Here is a 26,369-nt window from a genome sequence, read left to right on the forward strand (position 1 = left end):
TCGCCGTCTTAGACATTGTAATCTTCATCAACTTCGATACTACCAAATCCATTCATATCGTTATTAAAAAGTTAAATACTGGCATTGGCAATCCAGCATTCTATGTTAGTTTCTGAGAAACCTTAGTTCTGAGAAACAATGTCCTTAAATTGATGAAGGTACCTCCCCTATGCTTCTGATATCTTGAAAACTGTACCCAAAACAATTTCAAGTCCTCCACTTGAAATTGGTGATGGGTGACATTTCTGATCAAGAACGTAACCCGCTACTACTTCACCTTTATCAAGAAAGAAAGATTTGTGCGAATAAATGAGAGGCCACGATAGCAGGCTGCTCGCCGGACTCCGGAGGAAATCTTGCGGCGAAAAGACGATAAAATAGTAGTGTATAAGGAACACCGCAACGCGACGAGAATGAACGACAACAAACACAAATCAGTGATGTAAGAAAGATGTGTCTCTTTAAATTTCGCGTCCAAAATGTTCAATGATTTCTTCTGTTAAATCCCTTGTCACCTTAAATTTCCGAGCATCTGTCCTACTTCCTAGAGAAATAATTTAAGTAAAGATCAAGGAGCTGTTGTTTTTAGGTAGTTGCCTAGAGTCGCCATTGTTACATTTCTAGCTAATAATTCCATACATGATCGAACGTTCCCTAGAGTCAGTTGCACAGGAATAAAGCTTCTCAAATGGGGAAGTATTTGGAATCAACTTTGCGAAAGATCGAAATAGGACTTTTGCAAAAAAAACGTTCGCGTTTTAGTAAAAATCATGAACTTTGCGTAAAAAACAATTCCATTCAATTAAGGTCTCTTTCTATTTCCATTCCACCAACAAAACAACAAAAAAGATGTCAAATTTGTCCAACACAATAGTTCTTTGTCAAAGTTTTCAAGAGGATCAACAGCAAAAATAAATTTATGCAAATTTAGCATTTGAGAAAATTTCGCGTATCAATCATCCATGATTTTAGGCCATAAACGCTAAAAACACAAAAATTTCTTTCCGCGAAAGTTTCTTCCTTGAAAGTACAATGCCTGCCAAAAGTACTTGGAACACCCACCAATTTACGCTGCATTTGATATCTTTCATTCCTTTCATGAAAAAAATTTGCTACTTCCGCCCCCTTCCCCCTCAAACAATGTTGATGATTTAGAGAAATATCATAAAAGAAGCGCAAAAGAAAGTGCTTCCTAAAATCCTAATCCGTTTGATAGTAAACCAACATTGTTCCGTGGGGGAGAGGGGGATGATTGGTTTTGACCTTGGAAATTGATGTCAGTGTTCCAAGACTTTTGGCAGGCATTGTAGCAAGGAACAGACAAAGGCCTTCCCCAGCTACCCTTTAAGTCCTTTTTTCTCTGAAACTTTCTGAAAGGTGCATGCTTAAAAGTTATATTGACGTTTTTCTGCTTGCCAATTGTTAAATGAACAAAGTGTTTAGAATACTAAAGTTTGGTACAGATTAAGGAATCTGTATCATTTTAAGTTCTCTCAATGATATTTTAGTAAGTTTGTAGGTCACTAGATTTTAAATTGTAGCCAAGATACTAACCTAGACAAATGAAAAGATGACACATAAAAGAAAAGAACATACAGGTCAAATTTTTGATTATTTTCTTGGCTCAATTTCAGAATATTATATATATTATGTTCGCTTGAAAATATTGCAAAAAATGTTAGACTAGGATTATTATTTTGAATTGTTTTTAGAGTTTCTTGGAGTTACAAATAGAACCATTGTTTTGCTGTTATAATGCAGAGTTTAACTGCATACATAGAATCCTTGATTTAAATAGAGAACCACAACCGCCAATAATTGATTTGAACTGAGCATATTTTAGCCTTTACTCGCATTAGTTGATGTGGCTCAAAAAGGTAATCTGCCACACCCTGAACCGGGACCTTTTGGTTTGCTAGCTACCCTGAAATTATGACGCTGGGCAAAACTGAAAAATAGCAGAATTAAATGCTGAACAGTAAACAATAAAAACTATACATTTTGACAGTTAGATAAATATTTTCTTTCACTTTGCAATTATCTGCAATCTTTAAATTCCTGAGAATAAATAGTCGCGAGTTTTATCAATGGTAATTATAACCGTTTGAGAACCACGCCTGTATCTGTTGCCACACCCATTTTGTCATCAAACCACTGGTTCTGCACCCCCCCCCCCTCCCGCTCCCTATGAACATTTTCTAGCGACGGCCCTGTTTTCTTTCATTGTTCGGATTGCCTTAAACACCCCCAATTTCCCTCAAAATTGAATCATAAATTATCATTATTTGTCTGAGATTTGCTTTTTTATATGGAGTTTGTCTAATCCCACTTTTCTGCGTCTGCGTGCACCTAGAAGTAAGAAAAATTCTTTGAAACTTGTTTCCATCGTACTGAACTACCTTGCCCTTAATCGGCCGTAACTACCCTTATTCATCAAATAGAGACATCACCGCCATTTCACATGAATGATCTTATCTCACAATAGTTACCATAGTATTGTTAGGAAAAATGGTGATGTATTGTCAGTATATGTAATCCGCATTGTCAAAAATCGTATAGTTATTTGAAAAATTCCATGTAGTCATCCAAGGGTGAAAAATTCTTTTTAACATTTTCGCACGACTGGGCGAGTTTCACGAAAGCCGTTTTGTGGGTAGACGGAAGAACAGTAACTTTAAAACGTAATTTTGGAACTTTTTAACGCTTCAAAATGACTCGAATGTTGGTTTCCAGAAGTTTTGCACAAGCAACGTGCTGGATTGGCGTCTTGCAAGTGCTGTTTGGGACTTGCCTTGCGCTCTGTGGTTTCATAGAGTTGGGGATGTTTCACAATCTTTCTGCGGATGGATTTTGGACTGGCTTCCCGGTAAATATATTTTGGATTTACATGACCATCTTAATAGAAATTCGTAATATATATCGGTTTCTCTAATCTACCTATCTAGCCATTAGAAATAACTGGGGAATGTAGATAGCGTGAGTTACCCAATTGGTTTTTCTCTGTTTTTGCGAACAGCACAACTAGATGCTCCCACCCAAACAAACTGGCTTCTATACGGCGTGCCCACCTTACTTTGTGCTGTAAGTTGGAAATTAGGCATCAGAGTGCTTGAATTGGCAAAGTCTTTTTTCGTAGGTACCTTTGATAGGCGCGTAAACTTGAATTTTAGAGAATTGAAATATTTTTAGGGCCCGTTCGTTAAGGCAGAGCCATGATTTTTCTGTGAACAAAATAATGAACCAGGGTAAAAGCATAACGCGAAGATAAAGAGATCAATTCTGCCTTTTATACGCCGTGTTAAGTATCAAAGAAATGTTATTAAAGAATATTATGAGGGTCACGCGTGCAGGCAGAGCCATGATTGACTTAGAACTAAATATATATCCAGTTAACCATAACACAGGCTAAACACAAGGTAACTAAAGAGAAAAGAACGCTTGATCATGGTGTTAGTTAGAGATATAGGGCGGGAAGGTTTCTAGGCTTCAAAAACCAATCTAGGGACTCATTACATCTCCTTGAAGATCGCAACAATAGATTTTAGATTACAGTCTTGAAGTAGGTAAATTCTTTTCTCGAAAAACTGACCTGTCATAACTTTTTGAAAATCGGATAATGCATTTAGTAAAAGGCAGCATTAGAACACGTGAACTAGAAATTCCAGAACCTAAATTTGTCTGTTAGTTCCTTCCATTAACCTTTGAGGTATTTCTGTCATGTTATACTTAATGTTATTCAACTTTGTTTCCAATCACAGGATTGTTTGCACTGCACATGTAGTTGTATCTTTAAGTTACGGTGCTGTTTAAGGCTATTTGGTCTTAGATGCCCTGGCGCAGATAATAAGAAACATAGAAGGCGCTCACACAAATATGACCCTTGTTGCCTGTTTATCTGATCACACATAGCCTTAGTACTTTATACAATGTTTTATGCTTTCAAGAAGCATTTGGTACGATATCACATGCTGTAGAACAATAAGTTTTTAAACTAAATTGAAACTAGATTAACAGCACAATTTATGCGTAATTTTTAATGTCAGTCTTTTTCTTGCCCCGTTTTGAATAAAAACATATCTTCTTTTTTTTCAGTTGCTTGTCCCTGGTTTTCTTGCAATAATCATTTTAGCTACACGTCGCAAAGAAGCGGTGAGTTTACAAATTTGTACCCAGCTCAATGCTTTACATTTTCTATTAGAGGGAGGGGAAATTGGCCTTTGATACACGGTTGAGATGATAAAGGACCAAATTTGCGGCAAGAAAAGTATTGGAGGGTATGTCCTAACCCCCTCATCAGTGGATCCAGTCACTATCAAGTCACTTTTCATAAATACTGTTGAATTGCTTTTGTCTCTTGCAACCTTATGACATGACTGCCTTGTTGATTCAAAAAATAGATGAATTAGTTAGGAATCCTAAGGCTGGCTTCCAGTGGCGTAACGAGGCCGCCGGGCCCCTAGGAATATTTCAGCTTGGGGCCCCCCAGTTATAGCCATTAATAAAACAATATTGACAAAACATAACACGGTGATCAATAGATAGCAGTCTAAATGAATAGAAAGACTGTTACATCACACAGGCCTGAGTCCCCTTGAACTTGTTTATCATATTTAAAATGTCTGCTTCAAAATAGAATGACATACAAAAACATATTTAGTTAAGGGCCCCTTAGTTTGAAAGCTCAAGGTAATTTTAATCTGTTAGGCCACTGCAGGCTTCCAAAAAGTTGCATTACAACGACTGAAGTCGACCGCCAGATATAAATGAATATCAACTTTCAATCAGCAGAACCCAGCGTCTTCTTGAATTTGATAAAGCAAGGAAAGCGCTGATGTGTGATAAGGAAAATGAATAAATTCTGAGCCTTATGTAGATCCCCTAATTTTGTCAGGAACATGAACGGGCATGCAGGGGCGCCTGCACAAGATAAAGGCAGGGGGGCATTGTTGGTGCTGAGGGCAAATAGTAGAATTTTTTCAACTACTAAAATCAATTCTTTGTGAGGGGTTAGGGGGATGGGTGCAAAATAAAATATTGGGACGGATCTGTTGTACCCATACAGCTGGGATTTCTGCAGACAAAGACTCTAAACATAGGCATCATGTTGACAAAATTCTCCATGCAAGTGGGTATTAAATGGTCCTGTCACTATTCGAGATTTTTGTTTTTACAAAAATCATGGTAATTATAAGCGGGCTGGCTGTAAGACTTTGATTGTCCATCTTTTATGTGTCATCCTTTCATTTGTCTAGGTTAGTATCTAGGTTAGTAGTTTCCATGGTTGCAGAATCATTGAGATTTTTAAATGGAAAATAATAATCACAAGAATCAAAGGTAAAACAAATAATTGTACAAATCGGAAAATTGTTAGGACTAAGGTTCAAAAGGGCTGTAACTCTATGGCAATCATTTGAAACCAATTCTGTTTTAGGTTGTTCCATTTTTCTTTGCAAATGTGATCGTTTTGGTATTGTGCATTGTCCACGCTGCTTTGACCAAGGATGAGATTGACCACTGGAAGAAGTACAAAGACTACGTCATCAATGGCAAATGCTATGAGCGTGGGGATATTTGCAGTTGCCCTGGAGACGCCCAGACGAAATACTATGGTGGGTCAAAACATTCCATTCCATTGATGACTGGATACATTGAATGCCATGGCAACTTATAGTAACGGTCCTTCCCGGGGTGAATAGATTTTGTGATCGAATCACACAATGGAGATAGAGTTATCGGCGTACAACCGAAAAAAACCTGGTTGTACGCCGAAGATCTTTGGGCCTAAGTACATGGAATGCACCCTGGTCTCCAATCCATGCCAAAAAACTTTGGAATGCTACCGTCAGTTTTCAAGAGCAAATTCGGCCCTCCCCCTCTCCCCCTGAGAACAGTGTAGGTAATATAATAATATTTTTTTTGGGGGGGGGGGGGAAGGGACAAGTAGTTATATTCCGGTAGAGAATTTGAAAATATAAAAATTCAAGTAATGTTGACGGGTGTTGTGTTTCCTGTTATGCATGAAAGGGAAGGATAGATCGATTATAATGGTCAAGTTCGTTTTTAGATTTTCCTTTTCTCATATAGATTGGACATATTGTTAATTGGAAGCAAAAGCTACAAGAATGTTTCTCCCACAATGCAGTTACAGTCTTGGATACTAACTTTCTCGGTTGACAATCCGTCATTCCATATATTCATTGGGAACTACACGTCTTTTGATATAATGCTTTCAGTCCTTTACTTCCAAATATAAGTTAATATTTCGTCACCTTTTTTCAAAAAATTTAAAGAGTCTGAAATTTCAGAAAAACAGTGTTTCTTAGGTTACATTACATGATAAATCTGAAGCGTCTAAAAACTCTCTGATCATCGCCATTTGAATAGAACAGTTTTTAATCAAACCCACATTTATACATTTTACCTGGAGATTTTTGTAACTACTCTGAGCAGAGCCCTCTTCTCTCCACGATTCTCCCGCAACCCCTTAAAGCTCACAATCGCACGTTTACTCTCATTCACAGGACAGGATCTGGGGCGAGTTCTCGTGCATTAAATATTCTTTTTAAAGATAGGGAATTAAACAAGGCATATTAAACAGGAGAGCCATCAGCTTAAGGTCTCCGAAGACGAAGGAGCCTTAAAGGGCCGTGCCTCCCTGTTCTAACACAAAACAAGAGCTTCGTTGTAAATATTTTGGTCGCTGTACTGTAACCCATTACGTTTTACATTGGCTGTGGCCCATTAAATTTTTTATTGGCGGTGGCCGATTGCATATTATATTTCCATTTCTAGTGCAAAGATGTGACCTCTTTTCCTTTGGATACGATTTGTACTGGGCATTTGTCGCATTCGACATTGTTGGCGTGATCCTCTCAGCAGTTGGTGCCTTTGCTGGTCTTTATGGATCTTGTAAAGAAACTGAAAAGGAAGAAGATGAAGACGTAAGTGCTATTGTTGTATCTGCACATTGTTTATATCAGCACGTCTTTTGATTGGGAATAGCCTTTTCAGTTCTTTTTCATGTGAATTTGTTGGAAGTAAAGCTAGCGTGTTTGTCAGACTCAGAAGAAATCATAACACATTGGTATTCATCAGAGAACAGGGAACAGAAGAGTATCTCTAAAGTGAATAGGTCAACAAAGGCAGCAAATTTAGTACTCTGGGTATCAGAGCCACAAGAAACCAGGGATTATGTGAGTGAAAACGGGTATTTTTGTCCGTTGCAGTTGCAAAGAATGAGTGGATCGCTCAATTGAATATCTGTGACTAGTTTATAACTATATTTCTGAGACTAAATAATAAAGACTCTGACATCCAGGGTGCAAAAATATTTTTGTGGCCTTTGGTATCCTATTTTGAAACATAAGCTTTAAAGTGCAATATTTTTGTAAGGTTCTTTCTAAATGTTCTCTCTTAATTTCCGTTTTGTACACTTCGGGCCTGAAAACATGACATTGAATTATATCGCCGTGAATCGTAAAGACCAAAAGTATTTTAATTTCGTATTCTATGTTTCGGCTTTTTTTAAATTTTAGAGAACGAGACACTTGTTTGGAAATAAAAATATCCTCCTTGCATGTTTTAATTTCGATAGACAGGAGCAGTAAGAGAGAAGCAGTCCGAAATCTTCTCAAAATGTATGGGCTTTGAACAACCCAACCCAATCTGCTCCCGTGTGGGGAACGCCAAGGGTCAATTTTCTTTCGACCTTCTCTTAATTTCAATCTCATCTTAAAATCTAATAATGGTACTAGAAATGTTTGAAAATCACTTTTTTCATATCAAATAGAGTTTTAAATATTCTGTCATTTATTGAAATATTTATGTCAAAAATGAAAATATCTCTCCACCATCACATATGCTTTGTTTAAAATGAATGTTGCGTCATTGCTAACTGATTTATATTTTATCTGTGAAATAAAATAAATTCAATTTTGCTTTCTTTTATCGAATTTGTTTCTCCTCATTTGCAAAATTTTTTACCAGGACAGCAAAATACAGATTGTGCATTTATGACTGAAATACTTGCCTATTCCCCAGTATTTTTCAACCTAATTGGGTCCACCGAAAAAGGGGGCAAAAGGACTGTGATTCGGGAATATTTGAAGAAATTGATGAATCCGGGGATCACCAGTGACTTGAGGCTGTATCTCCCGTTAATAACGTTTTAATCGGTAAAGAAATGGCCTACCAGTTTTAAATCTCCCTCAAATTCTTTTCTTCGGTGGGCCCGAATGGAAATGACTGAATTCAGTTAAATGTTTTCGACCCAAGCGTCTCTTTCTGCCCTTTCTCATGGAAGAACAATAATTCTTATTCTTTTCAGCCAAGTATTTAAAAGGATTTGGCTGGATTAACAGGTAATGATATATCAGCATTTACTTTTCTAATGACGTTTTTGTTAACTCGGGTGGCCAAGGTCCTGTAGTGTCCGCCATTCTTCAAACTTCAAAGTAGAATTTGTAAACGAAATAGAATTCTAGAATGGCACGTCATAAAATGTTCGACTTTTGGCCATATAACCTGAAAGAACACCATGAAATTGGAAATGTCTTTAAATATGGAAAATTAGCTACGTATGCTAAAAAATAGGGGGAGATAGAGCCAAAGACGATGCGAAGCTTGTTAGGTCATGAAGTTATGAAACAGAGACCAAACTACAATGATTTGATTGGAAAGAGTCAGTTTTCATGTGGTCATACCTTAAATAATTTCAAAAACTTCTAGCTGATTTCGCAAATTTTGAGGCATTCAATGATGCTCTTTTAGGCTTTGTGATCCAAGTTGAACAATTCTGGAAAAAATATGCTTGTGACGTCATCACTTTAGCATTCTATATCGAATTTTTCCAGGCATTCCCCATAAGTGAGATCGTTTTACATTGAGGCTTGCAAGTTGCTCAGAGGTAACTTTAGCAGCTGGAAGGGCATTGGTTAGAGAAATGTCATCAATTTGCCATTTATTTGATATTTAAAAGTCCCAAGATGTCCTAACCATCCCCCTCCCCCACCACATCTTCCACGACATGCACCACATAGCAACTATGTCAAGTGTTTTCTTTTTTAGGACGGTAGAGATGCTCAATTCTACACGAATTTGGGGAGTTATCGTAACATTATGAAGCGTTGACCTTGCTTTTTTGGAACTATTCAAATGACACAATTATCGTACTTATTATACTGGTACTTCCAGCTTTGTTTTTATAGCCATAAATAGTATTTTTTATGCTAAGTATATCTTTAAATTCTATCTTTGATTGTTTGTTCTTTCATCGTGTAATTGGAACGTCAATGATGGGCGATACCATAACTTCATTAGTCCAAAGCAACCGAAGCTCGAAAGAAAAAATAATTATAAAGAAATCTAAGAATAATGTAAGTGTAAGACGACAGTCAGTTTAGATGCAGTTCCTTTGAAATCCATGTCATGTCTTTGTTGACAAACTTTTCTTACAGCCCTTCTATCTTCTATCCTATTGAATAGGTCGCGTTAATTAATTTTCTCGCTGTATTTCAAGTTATTTAATAATGCATTTTTTCATATGTAAGCTAATAAGTAAATGAAAGTATTTTGTTAAACATTAAGCATTAATGTTGTTTTTAGTTAGTATACAGGCAACAGTTAATAAGAAACCAAACTGTATATTTTGTTAGCCCCCTTTCCAGTGACCGCCCCTCTCCAATGAGAGCCCCTTTTTGAGCAACAATTTAAATGACCGCTCCCTCTCCAATGAGCACTCCTCAAATATCATAAAAACAGATCGATGAGTCATCATAAGTCATCAGTTACAACGTGTTTAATAAAAGATCTTCTTTCAATTCGAGAAGTTCTCTTTTTGTAAAAGTTGCTTTGTTAAAAGTTTCAATTTGGTTATATACTCTCATACTGTCATCTAAAAATAGGGATAATTATTGATTTCTTTCAGTTTGTTCATTTTGTTTGCATTTCAAACTTTGTCTCTCGTCTGTGGATTTCAATTTGTTTTTATAAGCGCCTCTCTCTAATGAGCGCCCCCTCTCTTTGGTCAAAAATTAAATGAGCGCCAGGAGCATGTATTAACACCAAAATAGAGAGAATAGGGTACTTTTAACACCACCGAGAAACCAGTTGCCCAATAAGATGGATTGGCTATCCTCTGAATCAGGGCTGCGTAATTTGTTACATGTAGATGGTAATAGTCGGGGAAAAACTTTGTTTCTGTGATATAAGCCCCCAATCGCAGGTCAGTGCTCCCTAACGTACCTTGCCCCGTGGTCTATGGACGAGGATTATGGACGTATTAGACCTAGCCCTTTTGACCATGTGGTGATGTAAAGTTAGGAACACATTTCGTGCAACACTAACGAAGAGATGAAAAGTTTTGTAATGAATTTTGTCGTCATTTTGCAGCTCCCGGATGCGTAAAGCCACAAAAAATATTCTATATTAAGCATCTCATTTTCTATGATCAGCAGCGTTAATTCAGGCGGGTTGAACACATCTGTATTTCAATTCCTCAAAAGCGGCAGCTCCTAGCATATTCTATACCCGAAGGAAGGAAGCGTTCTCTAATTTACGTCACCGTAGATTCGTCTCCAGACTCCCTCCAAACGATTGAACAGTGATCAAGGTATTCAGTGTTACCCTGATCGTTTTTTAATGTGGTTATACGCTTTTGGTGTATTCAATGGGGCGGTTCTGAGTTGCTACTCCGAGCTCAACCCTTAATGATATCATCAAGCAACTTTATACTGTATACATTTTTGACTACATTTTTCATTTGAAAATATAAGATAATGGGTGGCAATTTTTCATGGATATTTCCGATAACTTCATAACATGTGTAATTTACATGTAAAATCACCCACATAGTTGTTTGGAAAGAAGTTTCAAGCAAACTGGAGAATTTTCACTCACCAAAAACACCAATATATTTTAGATTTGGTCAGTCATAGGTAAATCATTTTAAATTGCAAAGACTCTTGTCAAAATATAAGAATCCAAGAAAGTCTTTGGGCTCTTGGGCCATAAAAAGGAAAATAGGAATGCGAGAAAAGATTGTTTTTTTTCAAAGAAATTCCTTGGGAGTCACCTTTTACTGAAATTTTCAAAAAGTAGTATCTATAAATATATGAAATTGTAAACATACATTTTTTGATGAAATGATAAAAAACGAGATACCACACAATATTCCCACACACCTGCTCAAACATATTGACACCTTGATATTCACTAGATAATACAAACATAAATTCAGGTACTTCTAAGAGGCACTACTCAGGCCATTTTTTAGATTAAAAAACTGTCATTGCACATACTAAACCAATTATTCTCTTTGTTTGGGTAACTTGATAATACATGACTTTCAAAGTACGAGCTCTTCTTCTGGTGGTAGATGCAAGAAATATTTGGATACATCATCTGGATTAACATCATCAACAGATGCTGGTGACCACATGGGCTTGTTATCTTTATCAACAAGAACTGCTCTTATGCCTTCATAGAAATCAACACCTTCCATGAATTTCTGGCTCATCCTATACTCCATTGCCAACAAATTCCCTAGTGACAACTCTTTACCCCTTTTCAGTTGTTCCAAAGTGACACACATTGAAGTTGGTGACATTGCTTTCATAATCTTGAGCTGTTTTTTTGCCCAGTCAGATTGGTTTTTCTCTAATTTTTCAAAGATATCATGGACAGATGAAGCTGAGAAGATATCATTTATTGTTTCCAAAGAAGGTGTAAGTGAGAATGTTTGATTAGCCTCTATACTCTTTGAGTGAAATTCTGATAAAATCTCTTTTACGTTTCCAGTGTCGCATTTTAGGAGCTGGTTTTCTAATTCAGGAATTAATTCTGTGTGAACAAAATGGGTCGCAACGCCAGCAAAATAGACATCTACTCCTCTTAACCTATGTCCAGTAAGTGCCAAATAGCAGCCAAGACTTCCTTCCAACCGTGGCAGAAAGTATCCACCACCAACATCTGGAAAGAAGCCAATTGCTGTTTCTGGCATTGCAAATATTGTTTTTTCTGTGGCCACTCTATATTTTCCATGAACAGAAAGGCCAACACCACCTCCCATTGTAATTCCATCAATAATTGCAACAAAGGGTGTTTTTAAAGTGCCTATTTGGTAATTTAGCATGTACTCTTCCTTGAAAAATGTCTTTGTTAGGTCTTCCCCTCTCTTCCCTGCTTCAGCAATAGCCCTGACATCTCCACCAGCACAAAAGGCTTTACTCCCAGCTCCTTTCATTATAATCAGCTGGACATTGCTGTCTTCATCCCATTTCTTAAATTTAGGGTAGATTTCTCTTATCATTGGCAAGTTTAAGGCATTTAAAGCCTTTGGTCTATTTAGCAAGACTGTCCCAACATTGTTTACTGTTTCCAAAACAACTTCGTCATTCGTCCCTCCGTCAGTATACATTCTCTGCTGTGCAAAAACTACAGATGGCTTGTTAGTAGAACTTATAAGATTCCTTAGCTTTGAGCAAAAAGATGCATTTAATCGGGCTGTACGCAACATTTCTTTTCTCTTTGTCTCGGCAAGTGTAGTCACCTAACCCTCCAGTTCTGAAACTGTTCTTTCTGCACTCGTGGATTGCAAACTTATAGCATCCTTGTGGTTTTACCTCGTTTTCACTTCAATTTCAAGATGGCTGTGCAGCAACGTGATAAAGAATGGATTTCATTCGATCCAGAGTTGTCTGAAGTCATCCTCGATGCCTTAAGGATCAGTAATTTCTTGCATCCAACACCTGTTCAGGTTTTCAGATCTTTTTAACATTTTTGTTTGTGATCGACAAATAAATTTTGCGTATATAGGACAAGAATTATGTAAGGTATCTTTCTGTCTTTTCCCCCACCCCAACCACCTTTGTTTCTTTAAATCCATAAGGCCCTAACGACGATAAAAAGTAAATCGGGTTGAGGTAACCAAAGGTTGGGGATTGTTTGCTATTGAAAATCTGGCTTTCAATCGCATGAAATTTTCTACATTATTGTGAGTTGATCTGCCATCTTTGCGTCTCTCTTTGTTGCAGATTAAGATTTTCCTATGTCTGTATGTTTATGATTAGACCAAAGACAAAGGATTTCCTAGCAATCAGGGTGAAAATCAGAGTAAAGGGCTTTTGTAGCAATGCTGTCACCTTGTGAATTAATTTTAATAACACAATATTTTATCTTTCACAAATAGGAAACTTGTATTCCATTGTTTATGTCCAACAAAGATGTAGTGGCTGAAGCTGTGAGTTGTTTTTAGACAATACTACTTTTGTCTTAAATTTAAATTCATTTATATGTGGAAGCTCAAGTGTTCAAAATTAAAGCCTTCAGCCAAATATGTTGGAGGTTGCAATAATTTTGAGTAGTTTGTATTGCGAGTTTTCTTGCAAGTTTTGACTTATTTACTAAACTATGGCATTATGATACATGATTGTCACCAGAGTCAATCTAGTCAAAACTCTAATAAGTACCCCTTTGGGTGAGCACCATCTCTCAAATGTGAATATGTACTTAGTTTATGAAGAGGATTTCAAGGAGGTGAATTTGAAGACCTGAGGTGCTATTCAAAGGATTTATCATATTCAGTTAAGCTTACTACAGAGCTTTATGAAAGCAAAAGACTGAATCATTTTATGGTCCTAAACTACATTTTAAAGTTATTCACATCATCAACTATTGTTTCTTTTTTATTTTGTATACTTTTTAGGTATTAAATGTACCTACTACTTGTTTTTATGTTATTCATAATAGTATAAGAGATTCAAAAGCAGCAAATATTTGAAAAAATATCTTTATTAAGATGAGCAGAACAACTTGATGTGCTGAACAGCATGATTCTAAAATCACTTTGAGTTTTACACTTAACATGGTCATCTGTCAGAGCATAGATCTATCTATAGAGAATAAAGCACTTTACAACAGACTGGAAAATAATATTCTTTATCAGTGATCAAGAGAACATCTGAGGCAACAGACAGAAAATATTCAGCTTTTTTCTTGCAATTATGTTCTCTGTAAACTACTCTCTGTAAATAGAGAATTTGCAACCGCAATGTCATGTTTTTACACCTGTTTATAACATGAATGGACTCCTTAGTATTGCCTCAATGCTTTTTTTGAAAAGTTGATAATTTTCATTGCATATGTATTTAATAAATATTTTAAAACAAGAATACTTTTTGTGGTACAAAACTTGAAAATGGCTTTGAAAAAAACAAACATTTGAAGACATCCTTATACTTTTGATCTGATACTCTTCAGAGTATAAAGAGTCAGAACATAGATCAAAACTTATACGCAAGGAAATATATATATACCAAGTCGTCAAATATGTTTCAAAAAGTTTGCTTTTTTCAAATAATATTTTAAATCATTTATCCTAGGTTACTGGATCAGGAAAGACACTAGCATTTGTAATTCCAATTATAGAGATTCTAATGAAAAGGTCTTGTATTTGCTTACTTTGTTACCTTGAGTGTTATAAATGTATTTGATGATTGTGGGACAGGATCACTGAACATTACAAAGAGACATGAAAAGAACTTGCATGATCCTTAAGACTGTTTTAGAAACATTATTGAAAATTGCTTTGTTGTTCACCCACTGATATCACTTTGTTATAATTATGCATCAAATTATTGATTTGTCAAAAATTGCTGGAAAGCTTGATAGTTATAACATCAGTATGATGTAACCACTGTAGATATTTTTGTAATTATAATGATGTAATCATTACTAGTATATATATAGATGTTGTGTGGCAGAGGCAGGGAGAGTTGTGATGGTTTTAGATATAACGTTGGCTTGGTAAAATTACTTTTTTCTTGGATGTTCTGTTTGTTGTTTGAACTAACTGTTTTTGCAGTAGCTGAACAGTGTTCACAACAGATTGACATTTTTAAAAGTGTTATTGGTATTATCAACAATATCAAACACTTAACATTTTGCCATGAAGCACTCCACTAGGGAAACTAAAAACATTTAAATGAGAGAATTTTCTTCCAGTAAATTTGCAAATAATTTGCTTATACCTAATGACAGACCTGTAAAAAATGATATTCATTATTCATGTGTAGAATAATTGTTTTTGCAGGGAAGAGATGCTCAAGAAACATCAGGCAAGTTTTTCTTTAATCCTTTTTTTTAGTTATTCTCAAGTGAATGATATGTTCTCTAATTTTTTTTCCTTTATAGTTTGTAACAAAAATGCTCCTGTGAAAACCAATTTCAAATATATTGCTTAAGCCGGGATAGTCCCATTAAAAGCTCATAGACAATTGTGCTTTGGTTTGAAATTTACAAAAATGTAGTGTTGGACTTATTGTGCTGTATGAAAATTACATTTAATTTGCTTGTCAGAGAGGGACACAGTATCCTCCGACCCTATGACTTTAGAGAAAATACTTTTATGAATTAATATAAAATCATTAATTGATCTTCTTTTAATGCTGAGGGCATTATATTTGATTTTTTTTTCAACAATTTTTCTCACAATATGAAAAGGTTTTGAACTGATTAATGACAAGAAATGGAAATATTTTTTAAAAGTTCACTTTATTGGCAACATTAAAATCATTAGACTAAAAAATTGTTAATGGCTTTGAAAAAAGCAAACATTTTACAACATACTTAAAGCTTTTTCGTCTGACACTCCTCAGAGCATAAAACGTCAGAATAGGTTCCGAAAAACATGTTTGAAAAATATATACCCAGTTGTGGATCGAAATAGGCCAATCAGAAAAACGCAAGCACAAGACCGGTATAGTTGACCAATCAGTGCCGCGAGCCTAAAGAAAAATTACCAATGGAGTCCAAGAGAGAAAACGAACTCCTTTTGTCTACACAATGGCGGCTTTTTCGTTTTTATGTAGATTGACTCCAAAACTGCTAGATGGAAGGACGACCGGGCTCTGCCAGTTTCAAGCGTAGCCAGCTACGTTTGAAACTACCATGGATTGGAAACACTTCCTTGCGATTCGAGAGTCAGATTAGGCAAGCCATAACCAATTGTTTCTTTGCTGTCAATCCTCGGATTGTTTACAGCACTAGGAGAGCCCTTCCATCCATTCAAAAGGATTGCGTCCCTACCAAACAAAAAAGTTCCGTCATTTATGAATTTACGTGCCAGTGTGATTCTGGCTACGTAGGGCGCACAACCCAAAGATTGGGGGATAGGATAAAACAGCATGTTTCTTCCAACATACGAAACAAAACTGCCCCTCAAAGAGAACAGCCTCCTCGATCTTGTAGGTCTAGAAACACTGTTAAAACAAGTGATTCTGCCATTGGTCAACATCTTTTAGACAACCCAGATTGTGCAAAACTCTATAATGACGACATGTTTCGGATAATTGGCAGAGCCCGGTCGTCCTTCCATCTAGCAGTTTTGGAGTCAATCTACATAAAAACGAAAAAGCCGCCATTGTGTAGACAAAAGGAGTTCGTTTTCTCTCTTGGACTCCATTGGTAATTTTTCTTTAGGCTCGCGGCACTGATTGGTCAACTATACCGGTCTTGTGCTTGCGTTTTTCTGATTGGCCTATTTCGATCCACAACTGGGTATATATTTTTCAAACATGTTTTTCGGAACCTATTCTGACGTTTTATGCTCTGAGGAGTGTCAGACGAAAAAGCTTTAAGTATGTTGTAAAATGTTTGCTTTTTTCAAAGCCATTTTCAAATTCTGTACCGCAAAAAAATTGTTAAAAAATTGTTGGTAACATTTAAATTTTTTTTAGACAAAGTGGGTTTGTTGAACTAAGATGATTTTCGTAGAACTTGTTTAGCAGGTTTGGGTGTTTAGAAAATCTGGATATCATTGTATTTGTTTGTATTTCACAGATAGGTGCTGTCATCATCACCCCAACACGTGAACTTGCAATTCAGATTGATAAAGTTTTGCAGCTTTTGCTCAAAAACATATCTTTGAGGTAAATCTATAAGCATCTTTTTCAAATTTATACTCCATCTATACCTGAATATTTCGTTTAGATATGATTATTTTTTACAGTTTTAAAGATAGTTAGATGTCAACCTAATGTAATTCAAAGAAAGTAAGATACATCACTTTCTGGTCTATCTTGAAAATTCTACTTGCTTACCCATCTACAATTATTTTTTTATCTTTTGAAACTACCAAACCTACTTTATGGCACCCCTTTTAAACCTTGTTATCAACCATTTGACTATTTCTTCGAAGCATAGTGTGTTGATTCTTTTCTGATACACACCGTATCTTGATATTCTTTTTCTGAATTTTGATAAGCTTTAAAATTGGTCTTTTTGAAGCTCTGCATTGAATATTATGGTGTTTATTGTTTGTTTGTCTGAGTTTTTGACAGCAATGCTGATCTAATGAAAACGTTTTATGGATGACAAGGCTCCACACGTGAGGCAAGAGATGCAAGGGCCGAATGTTCTGTTTAGGGATGCAAGGACCGAGATACAACTTTTTGTTAGGGGGGGGGGGCCAGCATGGCCGACATGAAAGGGGACGTGAAGGGTGTGAGACAACCTTAAAAAAATCATATTTCAAGAGCGTAGAGATTTTGCCATCAAGAGATGCCTGGTTGGCAAATTTTCAAACCTGTCAGCAAATAAACGATTATTTTTCGGCAAATTTGACGGTCCTAGGGGATCCCTGCTGAATATATATAACAATAGCTGTCACCGACAGTGCCAAACCAAATTAATTTTGGTTGTGAGAAAAGTTTTATTACTGAAAATTTTTTTTTTCTAAAGAGGTTAAATGACCACACATTTTAAGATCAATATTTTAAGTGTGACGAACTAAGGCAGCAAAAACTGGACTCCTTATCTGCAAACCAAAAAATCTAAAACATTAATATCATTAATATCTGCTTAACTATGTGGTAATATTTTCAACAAAACAACAAAAAGATTGATGATTAATAAGTAACCTCACCGACTTCCAACAAAACAAAATTAAACAAAAAAATTTTTTTTTAAAAATATGTGGCAAAACAGCTATTTCCTATAGGGAGGTACATAATTGTACCTGTACTGAGAGTTTCTAAGAAATATCAGATCTTAAATAAAGATATACCATTAGATTTCTTAGACTAAAAGATCTACGACAAAAAGTCTCTAAAATGATTTGTTCTTAGAATTGGAGTTTATAAGTGCTTTCTTATAAAAATGTAAGTATCCAAACGACGTTGGAAAGAGTGGGACCTCGATAAGTGAAACTTTTGCAGTATTCATGGGAATTAATTCCTTTGAAATGTGCAAATGATATTTCCGCCAATATTAACTCAATAGTGGTTTTTAATAGCAAATGCTCGTCCTTGCCCCCATTTACCCGAAGTTTTGGTTAACTGGGGCATTCGCTAAGTGAAACAGATTTTGTGGAACCATATCCCCTTGAAGTCCTAAAGAATAAGATTTTAATTTACCATAGTTATACTATACATAAAGATCAATCTTTCAACAAATGTGACAAATCGCTGGGTGAAAATTTACCCAGATGATTATCTCTTTTGTCATTTAAAGAAACAAAATCATTTGCCACCGATATCAATTGTTCTGTTATTTCCTTGTGCACATGTAATGTCATCAAATGACTCAATTTTGACTGCTTCATATTTGTACGTAAATATGTCTTTATTCTCCGTAGTCCGGAAAAACTTCTTTTAGAAACAGCATTGGTCGCAGGCATTACAAGTAACAGCTTCAGAACTATTATAACTTGTGCAGCGATTTTTAACCCTTTTGATCGTATTTCTCAAAGTACTAAATAGTAATACGAAAGTGTTTTACTTATGGAACTAAAATTTTTGGGGTGTACAGTGCCCCCCCCCCCTATATCTCGGTCCTTGTAGGGATGTACAGTGCCTGCCAAAAGTCTTGAAACACCAACAGCAATTTGTCTTTCACATTAGCGGTGTCTTTCACATTTTTGTAATATTCTCCGTAGAAACACATTTTTTTAAAGGTAACCTGTAGTTTTGTAACTGAGATGGCTTAAGTCTAACCCTAAAACTTCTTTTTGGAAAATGGGGCAGCGTAGCTATTTCTAAAGGCGTAAATTGAACCAGATGGAGAACTGACTGAAACTGTTTAGGCGTTCAAACTACTTTTTTGCAAGCATTGCATTAGACTTCGTGATAAAGACGATGGTTGTCTCCTTCCAACGCTGGTGTCGTATAAAATTCAAAAAACTTCACATTAACTATCTCCGCCAATCAATCTTATAAGATAAGATTTTGTTTTACATTCAATGATCGTTTTGCAGTTCACCGTTGTCAATGCCGGCTTTTTTTATCTGTTTTTTTGTTTTCCTGTGAATTTCATCTGAATGTCATTTTCATCGACCGACTGATGCGAATCACCGTTACACCTACATTCCTGGTTTGCTTCAAAACTCTCGTTGGCAACAGCTCCTTTGACATTTCTCTTTCGCGAGTTCCTGCGCTTTTTTCGAATACTTAGAGTTTGAATGGTAGATGATGCTCCCGAAAGTAGCGAGGCAATTAGGCCCATGGCAAATGAACCAAATATGAAGATGAACAAAATCCACTGTATTGTACGCTCTTGCTGCCACTTTATATCACCATAACCAATAGTTGTGACAGTTTGGAATGTAAAGTACAGGGAATCAATGAAAGATAAATTTTTGTTTTTCTTCGACATTAACAAGGAAGCTGTCAGAATACAGAGTATGAGCGCAGTGACTGTTAATGCGGTTCTTTTCTTTTTCGTATTCTGAACATTCAATCTCTTCAGCAGTTTTGATTCAATAAAGTTTATGACAAAACTGTTGAACTTGATCACAAGCTCTCCTGCCACTGCATACAATGCCATTGCCAAAGGGATTCCCATCACAGCGTAAAGCATCATTGCTACTTTTCCCAAAGACGTTTTTGGAGTGGTGTTTCCAAACCCTGTTAACAAATCCAATGTTACTTAATTCCGCTCCCCTATTATTTTACACTTTACACATGAAATATGTTTTACGAGTTTCCATATTAGAGAAATAAACTTGTGAATAGGGACTTTTTTATGAGAGAGAGTTATATGATCAGATTCCAATACTTTATTATGTTTCACGGTTATTAAGTTTTAATCAGAAGCCTATCGGAACACAGTTTTCATTATTCAGAGAACTTAAAGGCTTATAACAGAAAAATAAACCTTGTCACCAAAGGATCTCCATACTCACCTACTGTCGAGCTCGATACAATTGTAAACTCCCACCATTTCACTATCATCTTTTGCCCGAACGAGCATGTGCGTCTGCTTGCATGCCTGAAAAAGCTTGTTGAAACATTGATAATGCTTTCATGTTCCTCTGCAGTCATGTTTTCAATACCCTTCAAGTACCTCATGAAATTAACTTCCTCTTGGCCTATCGTCACACCTCGAGGAAGGCATTCTTCTAGCTCAATGAAAAGTATTGCCCCAGCAAAAGTATAAACCAAGTTCAACGCTGTTAACGCTATCAAATTTGTGCTGTTTTTTAGTAGTGTCTTTATCATTTTCATCTTCGTAGTTGGATCGCATTAAAAGTTTTACCTTCTGCTCAAAAGCATGTTGTTTTGGCATGTCCATGGAAAATTTTTCTTTCTTGCCTCTTTAACACACTTTAATCGGCATTTTATGCGTTCGTTACCCTGAAGGGTCTTCTCAGTAATGTCGAATACAAAAATGTGAATATTCATGAGGCAAGAGGTCTTATAAATTATGAAATTTTAATCCTCGTCTCATTCATCTTCAATTATTAAACAAAGCGGTTTTTGTTGAATGGTTTTAGCAAGTAGATTGCCACCTGTCGAGTGTTTTGTCGTTTTTTTCCTCATACTTTACCCTTGCTGCTGAAAAATTCAGCTTCAATTTGCAAATTTTGCGGCTTAATAACTGTCAGTCGTATTGACTTGAACTTAACAGCAGGCTGTTATGTTTTGACATAATTGAAATACGTAAAGTTTAATAACATGCAATGATGCCTTTATTTGCCATATTTTGCTTGTTATTCTGCGATTGCACTCTTTTAGCAGCTGCTTATTAGTCCCAGCTTTGATTAATTTTAAAATAATTTTTGTTATTGAAAAAAACCAAGCGGAGAAAAGGGGAATGGTCGCTCGAGAGCGAAATTTATGGGACCAAGTTCATTTGGTTAATTCAAGCGTGATGATTTCGAAAATCAATGTTATACGGGGATTTTGGGGGCCATCAGCCTCTTTTTCGTGTTTGAAGTCTCGTTTTTACGTATATGAAAGTAATCAATGAAAAAACAGCTGAAATGGAAATAAGTTAAAGTCTTACAGTTAATTAAGCATATTTTTTGCGCATAAATGCTTAAAATTGAATTATGGTCTGTTAAGGGGGGCCAAAAGCCTCGTTTTCACGAGAAAATTGCGTAATCTTAAAATTTTTATCCTTAAATAGACATCTAAAAAACGTAATACTAAATTTTGAGACTAATTTTTGAATTGTCGTCCGAAGAAACTATGCAGCGCTATTAATTACTAACTGATAAACGACACTATAAAAAATACAACCGGATCATCTTAACGTAATTTAATTGTTTCAAAGTTCCTCAAGATCGTCTTCTGAGACACTGCACACGACACTCTAAGCCTTAAACTCTTTTTCACTCTGACAATGGAATCCTCATTCACCTCAATCATGATCTATTTACTAGAAGCCCAGCTGATGCATCAAACCACCTTGAAAATCAAAGAGATTTAGTTTGCATGCAGAATATAAAGCCTTGTGTTTTCTTCTTGCTATAACAATGTTTCTAGTTATACTTGGTCTTGTATTTCATATAAATCAAAGCACATATTGAGTGAATCTTCTCTGACACATATTGCTTGTGCAGAAGTTCGGAAGACATTCAGAGATAAAAAATCTCAGTCTTCTGCCGCCATGTGAAGAAAACACAAGGCTTTATATTCTGCATGCAAACTAAATCTCTTTGATTTTCAAGGTGGTTTGATGCATCAGCTGGGCTTCTAGTAAATAGATCATGATTGAGGTGAATGAGGATTCCATTGTCAGAGTGAAAAAGAGCTTAAGGCTTAGAGTGTCGTGTGCAGTGTCTCAGAAGACGATCTTGAGGAACTTTGAAACCATTAAATTACGTTAAGATGATCCGGTTGTTTTTTTACATTTTTATTTATCAGTTAGTAATTATTAGCGCTGCATAGTTTCTTCGGACGACAATTCAAAAATAAGCCTCGACATTTAGTATTAAGTTTTTTAGATGTCTATTTAAGGATAAAAATTTTAAGATTAAGCAATTTTCTCGTGAAAACGAGGCTTTTGGCCCCCCTTAACAGACCATAATTCAATTTTTAGCATTTGTGCGCAAGAAATATGCTTAATTAATTTTTAGACTTTAACTTATTTCCATTTTAGCTGTTTTTTTATTGATTACTTTCATATACGCAAAAACGAGACTTCAAACACGAAAAAGAGGCTGATGGCCCCCAAAATCCCCGTATAACATAGATTTTAGAAATCAGCCCGCTCGAAATGATCAAAAGCACTTGGTCCCATAGATTTCGCTCTCGAGTGACCATTCCCCTATTCTCCGCCTGGTCGAAAAGAAGAGTTTGATGAATCCTTGTTGCGACAATGCTACTGTCGTATTGGCCGTGAATTCTAGGCAACTCAAAAAATTATTTGCTATATACAACGCTACGGTTATTATTTTTGAAAGTCTTCTGGTTTGCCTCGCAGAAACTGTTTTTAATCTAATCCAGCCGCCTTTATTGCTTACAACTTGATAAAAGCGTTCTGTAAATCGAATTTTTCATCGAAATCCGTGCATTATTCGTTTTCGATCGAAGTTAGAATACCACTTAGCAAATTGGTCTCTGCTGTGTGCGTATGACCGGTTACTTAGCCAACAGAAGTACCAATTGTCTCTTCTTGTCGTCAGAAGCACAAACAGATTGCTCTTACTCAGCACAAAAGATATCCAACTGGCCAAACTCTTTTCAACCATTCTTTTCACAGTGTTTGTTCTTGTTGGAAACCGTACTGTGTGAATTTACATTTGTGACTGTCTTCTTCGACACTGCTCTTTTTTGGTATCTTCCATTTGCTTCTCGAGATAGAGATTCTTCTTAAACTTTTTCCTGCTTTAGCTGTCTGAATAAGCGTGGTTATTGAAGTGATGAGCGAAGCCGTGACACCCATCCCAAACGACGCCGTCATAAGCACAAAGATAAATGTGGCAGTACCCAAGTCTGATTCCTTTAGATACATGTCCCCATACCCGATTGTTGTAAGTACCTGAAACGTATAGTAGAAACTGTCGATGTACGACCAGGCGTCTTTTGTTAAGTGCCTTACAAAAAATCCACCGATTATAAGAGCAAGTAACGATAATAACAGAGTAAGTCCGAACCTCTTCTGCGGCATTTTAGTCACTTCCACTTTCTGTAGATAACCGACTTCGACTTTCTCTAGCATGATATCGATGATATTTGTTATAATCTCTCCAGCTATTGCAAATAACGCCATCGTCAATGGTATTCCCAGTGCACAACAAAACACTGTACATAGCCTTCCATATTGTGTCTTTGGGGTAACGTGTCCAAATCCTGTGACCATGAAAGAGATAGGTTCATCAATATGATTTTTTCTATCTGAATGGGAATTTTACGATAATTGAAACTTTAATTTTTGCTAGATAATGCTAATTTCTCTGTAAAGCCAATTCTTTTTTTCTACTTCTAAGCTAATTGACTATTTCTTGTCTTATTGGTCTTGCTAAAAGGGTCCTTAAAAGTGTCTTTAAGGTTACAGGCTTTTTAATTACTTTTTTGGAAGTAGCAAAGAATGATACACATAAACTCTTCTTTTCACTTTATGAATTTTAGCTTTGGATGTTATGTTAATTGTTATGAATCCGCCATTTTATCCCAGCGTATGCATATATCCATTTCACAAATTCGCTCAACCTGCAGTTTTTTTATTTTCACTAGAAGCTCGCTGTGTACATGCTATGTAATCAAGTCTATAAAGTTAACACCGAAGAAAGTTTTCAATTGAAGGATTCGTACCTACTGTCGAGCATGAGACTAAAACGAATTCCCACCATTTGAAAATATTCTTTTGTCCATATGAACATTGAAGCGATTTCTTTTTAGTAAAAAATTCAGCTGTAATGTTCAGTATTTTCTGTTTCTGCCTGCTTGTTATATCTTCCATTCCTTTGACAAAATCTGTAAATTTTTCTCTAGTTTCACTTATGGCAGTTTTTTCTCTTTGTGGAAGGCACTCTTCCAAATATATGAAAAAAATTGCCCAAGCCATTGCATATATCTCTTGGGTCAAAAGCAATCCAAAGAGCCGGAAAGAAAGAAGTCTCAATTTTCTCGTCATCTTCCAATGCTGTAATTACTTTCTTTGCACTATTTCATCTATATTAAGTCTCGCTGAAAGAGGAATGTTATTGAAGCTATAATTACTTTATCTCCTTTTCCACTTTCCCTTCAGATGCGTGAACAGTAAACAAATCCGTTTTGCTGCACACGAAGTCTCCCTAAGACATGGCAACCGCTTTTTAAGTTGCAATGTTTGCTTTTAAATTGTCTTGCTTTTGAAGAATTACCTACAATTTTCCGTTGTTTATCCTAACAAGCATTTGACTGCTGGTCCTACGGCAGGTGAAATGGACCTTTCAGAAGCAATTATGCCAAACATGTTGTCGGTCGTTTTCGTCTGGTCCTTTGTGAATTTCACAAACAAGTACCTGTGAGTTAAGAGTATTTTCAATATCATCCCTTCACCTTGCCGAAGAATTCCCACGATTTAAATCGCATATTATTTCAGCCTGTCAAAATTTTTGAGCTGATTGAATATTAATTTTTGGCTCTTAGCTGTTTTTTTTAATTTCATTTAAGTTTACTTCAGGTTTACGCTTGTAAGTTTTTTACAGTTGTTCACAGCTGTATTTCCTATTTTTTTCTAATGTTAAAACAGCTGCTGGTACTTGCTAGCTTCAATGGCTTCCTCTTTCGAGAATGTTTCTATGGAAAACTAAAGTATTTGTTTATGTCTGTTTTATTGATTGCCGAGCCTCTATTCGATCTAAAGAAGGGTTATGGATAACGAGGTTCATCAATTGATCTGGTAGTAGGAAAAACCTTTACTAGAGTTAGAGCTCTTGCCCCTTTCTGCTCGTCCCTATCTGGAATCTCCTTCCTTTCTCCTTACATGGCGTGCTGCATCTTATGCCTAGAATATTTTAGTAGTTAAAGTCTAGAAAATCTGAAGAATATTTAGAAACAGACTCTTTTGCTCCCCTGACGAAAATTTCACAAATATGCCTCCGAGATGTATGTGATAAAAGTACGGTGAAGTGAAAACCTAAAATGTTATTTCGTGTAGCACCAATGGTAGAATAATAGCTGCTTGATGGACAAGTGCTTCATGTCTTTGTATCTAGATTGAGCAGAAAATAGAAAAGCGCACCTCATAAGGATGAAAGTTTAATACAAGTTCACTACTGAAGGGATAAAGTGGAAGGGGTAAAGGGAGAATGACAAAGGACATAGGGAGCTGACGATTGTTCTGTGTATATATCGGTTTTTTTAATATAAACGCCAACAAAAGACCTGAAAGTTAAATACGAAACATGTGGTTTTGTTGAAGATGTGGTATGGATCTTTGAAAATGGACCATTGTCTTAAGAAATGTTGTAATGAGGGGCGTTCTTTGATCGATTGGCTTTTTTCTTTACTACGGTTTCTGATTGGTGACGATTCTTCGGTTCTACACTGTTATAGAAGCCTATTTCTGGAAAGTTTGGTTTACTGATTTTTTAAACAAGGATCAGGTAACTCGTGTTCCAAGGAAGAAGTAAGCGTTTGAAAGCGTGCATTCATTAGTCCTTTTTTCAAATACCCTTACCATTTCAGTCTTGTCACCCTGGTTTGGTTTGGCAATTGACGCAAGCGTTTATTTTCTTCCTAAGGAAACTAGGCATGATATAGTTTCATTGACAACATCATATGAACATCTAACATCGAATTTGCATTCGTAAGCAATGATCTCTCTACTAGCAATGGTATCTGCTTCTGAAGACCACTGTGAAAACCATTGTTGATGGGTACGATACAATGTTTCTGTTAATAGTTAGTGATGTTGAATTCCTTGGCCTAGCCTTCGGGCTATTCACACTATGTATGGTCTCTTTTAGTGAAGAGTGTTTCGGAAGTATCGGGGGGTTCATGAGCTTTATGAGTCCTGGAATTATTACAATGCGCTACGTTCAATTAATCAAAGCCTGTGCTCTTTGTACAACAATATAACTCCTTTTCAAGTAGCAGCTCCCTACATGTCAGTTTCTACATCACAATTTTTATGAGATAAACACACGGAAAGAGCTTTTTTTC

General features: G+C 36.1%; 5 protein-coding genes across 7 annotated transcripts in view; 2 read left to right on the plus strand and 3 right to left on the minus strand.

Annotated features, from left to right (window-relative positions):
• The first annotated feature begins 2,602 nt into the window (after positions 1 to 2,602).
• On the plus strand, positions 2,603 to 9,933 carry LOC135683108 (uncharacterized). Of its 2 annotated transcripts, XM_065198271.2 has the most exons (6): positions 2,605 to 2,866; positions 4,093 to 4,149; positions 5,432 to 5,609; positions 6,793 to 6,941; positions 8,327 to 8,360; positions 9,067 to 9,933. In XM_065198271.2, the coding sequence occupies exons 1-5, from the start codon at positions 2,711 to 2,713 to the stop codon at positions 8,336 to 8,338; spliced, it is 552 nt and encodes a 183-aa protein (XP_065054343.1). In that variant the 5' UTR covers positions 2,605 to 2,710; the 3' UTR covers positions 8,339 to 8,360; positions 9,067 to 9,933. The 2 variants fall into 2 exon arrangements, with proteins under 2 accessions (XP_065054342.1, XP_065054343.1); XM_065198270.2 differs by lacking the exon at positions 8,327 to 8,360 and having other exon boundaries at positions 2,603 to 2,866.
• A 1,183-nt stretch (positions 9,934 to 11,116) lies between these two features.
• On the minus strand, positions 11,117 to 12,607 carry LOC135683106 (3-hydroxyisobutyryl-CoA hydrolase, mitochondrial). The gene has a single exon (XM_065198268.2). The coding sequence runs from the start codon at positions 12,512 to 12,514 to the stop codon at positions 11,345 to 11,347; it is 1,170 nt and encodes a 389-aa protein (XP_065054340.1). The 5' UTR covers positions 12,515 to 12,607; the 3' UTR covers positions 11,117 to 11,344.
• A 13-nt stretch (positions 12,608 to 12,620) lies between these two features.
• Positions 12,621 to 26,369, plus strand: part of LOC135683109 (ATP-dependent RNA helicase DDX55) — a 29,991-nt gene continuing 16,242 nt past the window's right edge. The window contains exons 1-5 of the mRNA XM_065198272.2: positions 12,621 to 12,754; positions 13,187 to 13,237; positions 14,379 to 14,440; positions 15,089 to 15,113; positions 16,837 to 16,925. Coding sequence (XP_065054344.1) covers positions 12,644 to 12,754; positions 13,187 to 13,237; positions 14,379 to 14,440; positions 15,089 to 15,113; positions 16,837 to 16,925 — 338 coding nt within the window. The 5' untranslated portion in view covers positions 12,621 to 12,643. The remainder of the gene's footprint in view (positions 12,755 to 13,186; positions 13,238 to 14,378; positions 14,441 to 15,088; positions 15,114 to 16,836; positions 16,926 to 26,369) is intronic.
• On the minus strand, positions 17,613 to 20,681 carry LOC135683107 (potassium channel subfamily K member 9). Its single transcript, XM_065198269.2, has 2 exons — positions 20,177 to 20,681; positions 17,613 to 19,898 (listed from the first exon to the last, which is right to left on the minus strand). Exons 1-2 carry the CDS (start codon positions 20,496 to 20,498, stop codon positions 19,276 to 19,278), a joined length of 945 nt encoding a protein of 314 aa, XP_065054341.1. The 5' UTR covers positions 20,499 to 20,681; the 3' UTR covers positions 17,613 to 19,275.
• On the minus strand, positions 22,587 to 25,463 carry LOC148959909 (potassium channel subfamily K member 4-like). Of its 2 annotated transcripts, XM_089109426.1 has the most exons (3): positions 24,033 to 25,463; positions 23,375 to 23,570; positions 23,082 to 23,259 (listed from the first exon to the last, which is right to left on the minus strand). In XM_089109426.1, the coding sequence occupies exons 1-3, from the start codon at positions 24,352 to 24,354 to the stop codon at positions 23,223 to 23,225; spliced, it is 555 nt and encodes a 184-aa protein (XP_088965552.1). In that variant the 5' UTR covers positions 24,355 to 25,463; the 3' UTR covers positions 23,082 to 23,222. The 2 variants fall into 2 exon arrangements, with proteins under 2 accessions (XP_088965551.1, XP_088965552.1); XM_089109425.1 differs by having other exon boundaries at positions 22,587 to 23,570; positions 24,033 to 25,456.

Source organism: Rhopilema esculentum, chromosome 7 (genome assembly GCF_057945365.1).
Source record: "Rhopilema esculentum isolate cy_ngs chromosome 7, ASM5794536v1, whole genome shotgun sequence".
Classification (NCBI taxonomy): Eukaryota; Metazoa; Cnidaria; class Scyphozoa; order Rhizostomeae; family Rhizostomatidae; genus Rhopilema; species Rhopilema esculentum.

Bases quoted from the DNA above. Each gene is read 5' to 3' on its own strand.
- LOC135683106 (XM_065198268.2), bottom strand. From the start codon at position 12,514: ATGTTGCGTACAGCCCGATTAAATGCATCTTTTTGCTCAAAGCTAAGG.
- LOC148959909 (XM_089109425.1), bottom strand. From the start codon at position 24,354: ATGACGAGAAAATTGAGACTTCTTTCTTTCCGGCTCTTTGGATTGCTT. The intron at 23,571-24,032 runs GTACGAATCCTT...TCATGGTCACAG, and splicing joins AGTCTCATGCTCGACAGTAG to GATTTGGACACGTTACCCCA.
- LOC135683107 (XM_065198269.2), bottom strand. From the start codon at position 20,498: ATGAAAATGATAAAGACACTACTAAAAAACAGCACAAATTTGATAGCG. The intron at 19,899-20,176 runs GTGAGTATGGAG...ATTTGTTAACAG, and splicing joins TGTATCGAGCTCGACAGTAG to GGTTTGGAAACACCACTCCA.
- LOC135683108 (XM_065198270.2), top strand. From the start codon at position 2,711: ATGACTCGAATGTTGGTTTCCAGAAGTTTTGCACAAGCAACGTGCTGG. The intron at 2,867-4,092 runs GTAAATATATTT...CTTTTTTTTCAG, and splicing joins GATTTTGGACTGGCTTCCCG to TTGCTTGTCCCTGGTTTTCT. The intron at 6,942-9,066 runs GTAAGTGCTATT...TTTCTTTTTTAG, and splicing joins AAAAGGAAGAAGATGAAGAC to GACGGTAGAGATGCTCAATT.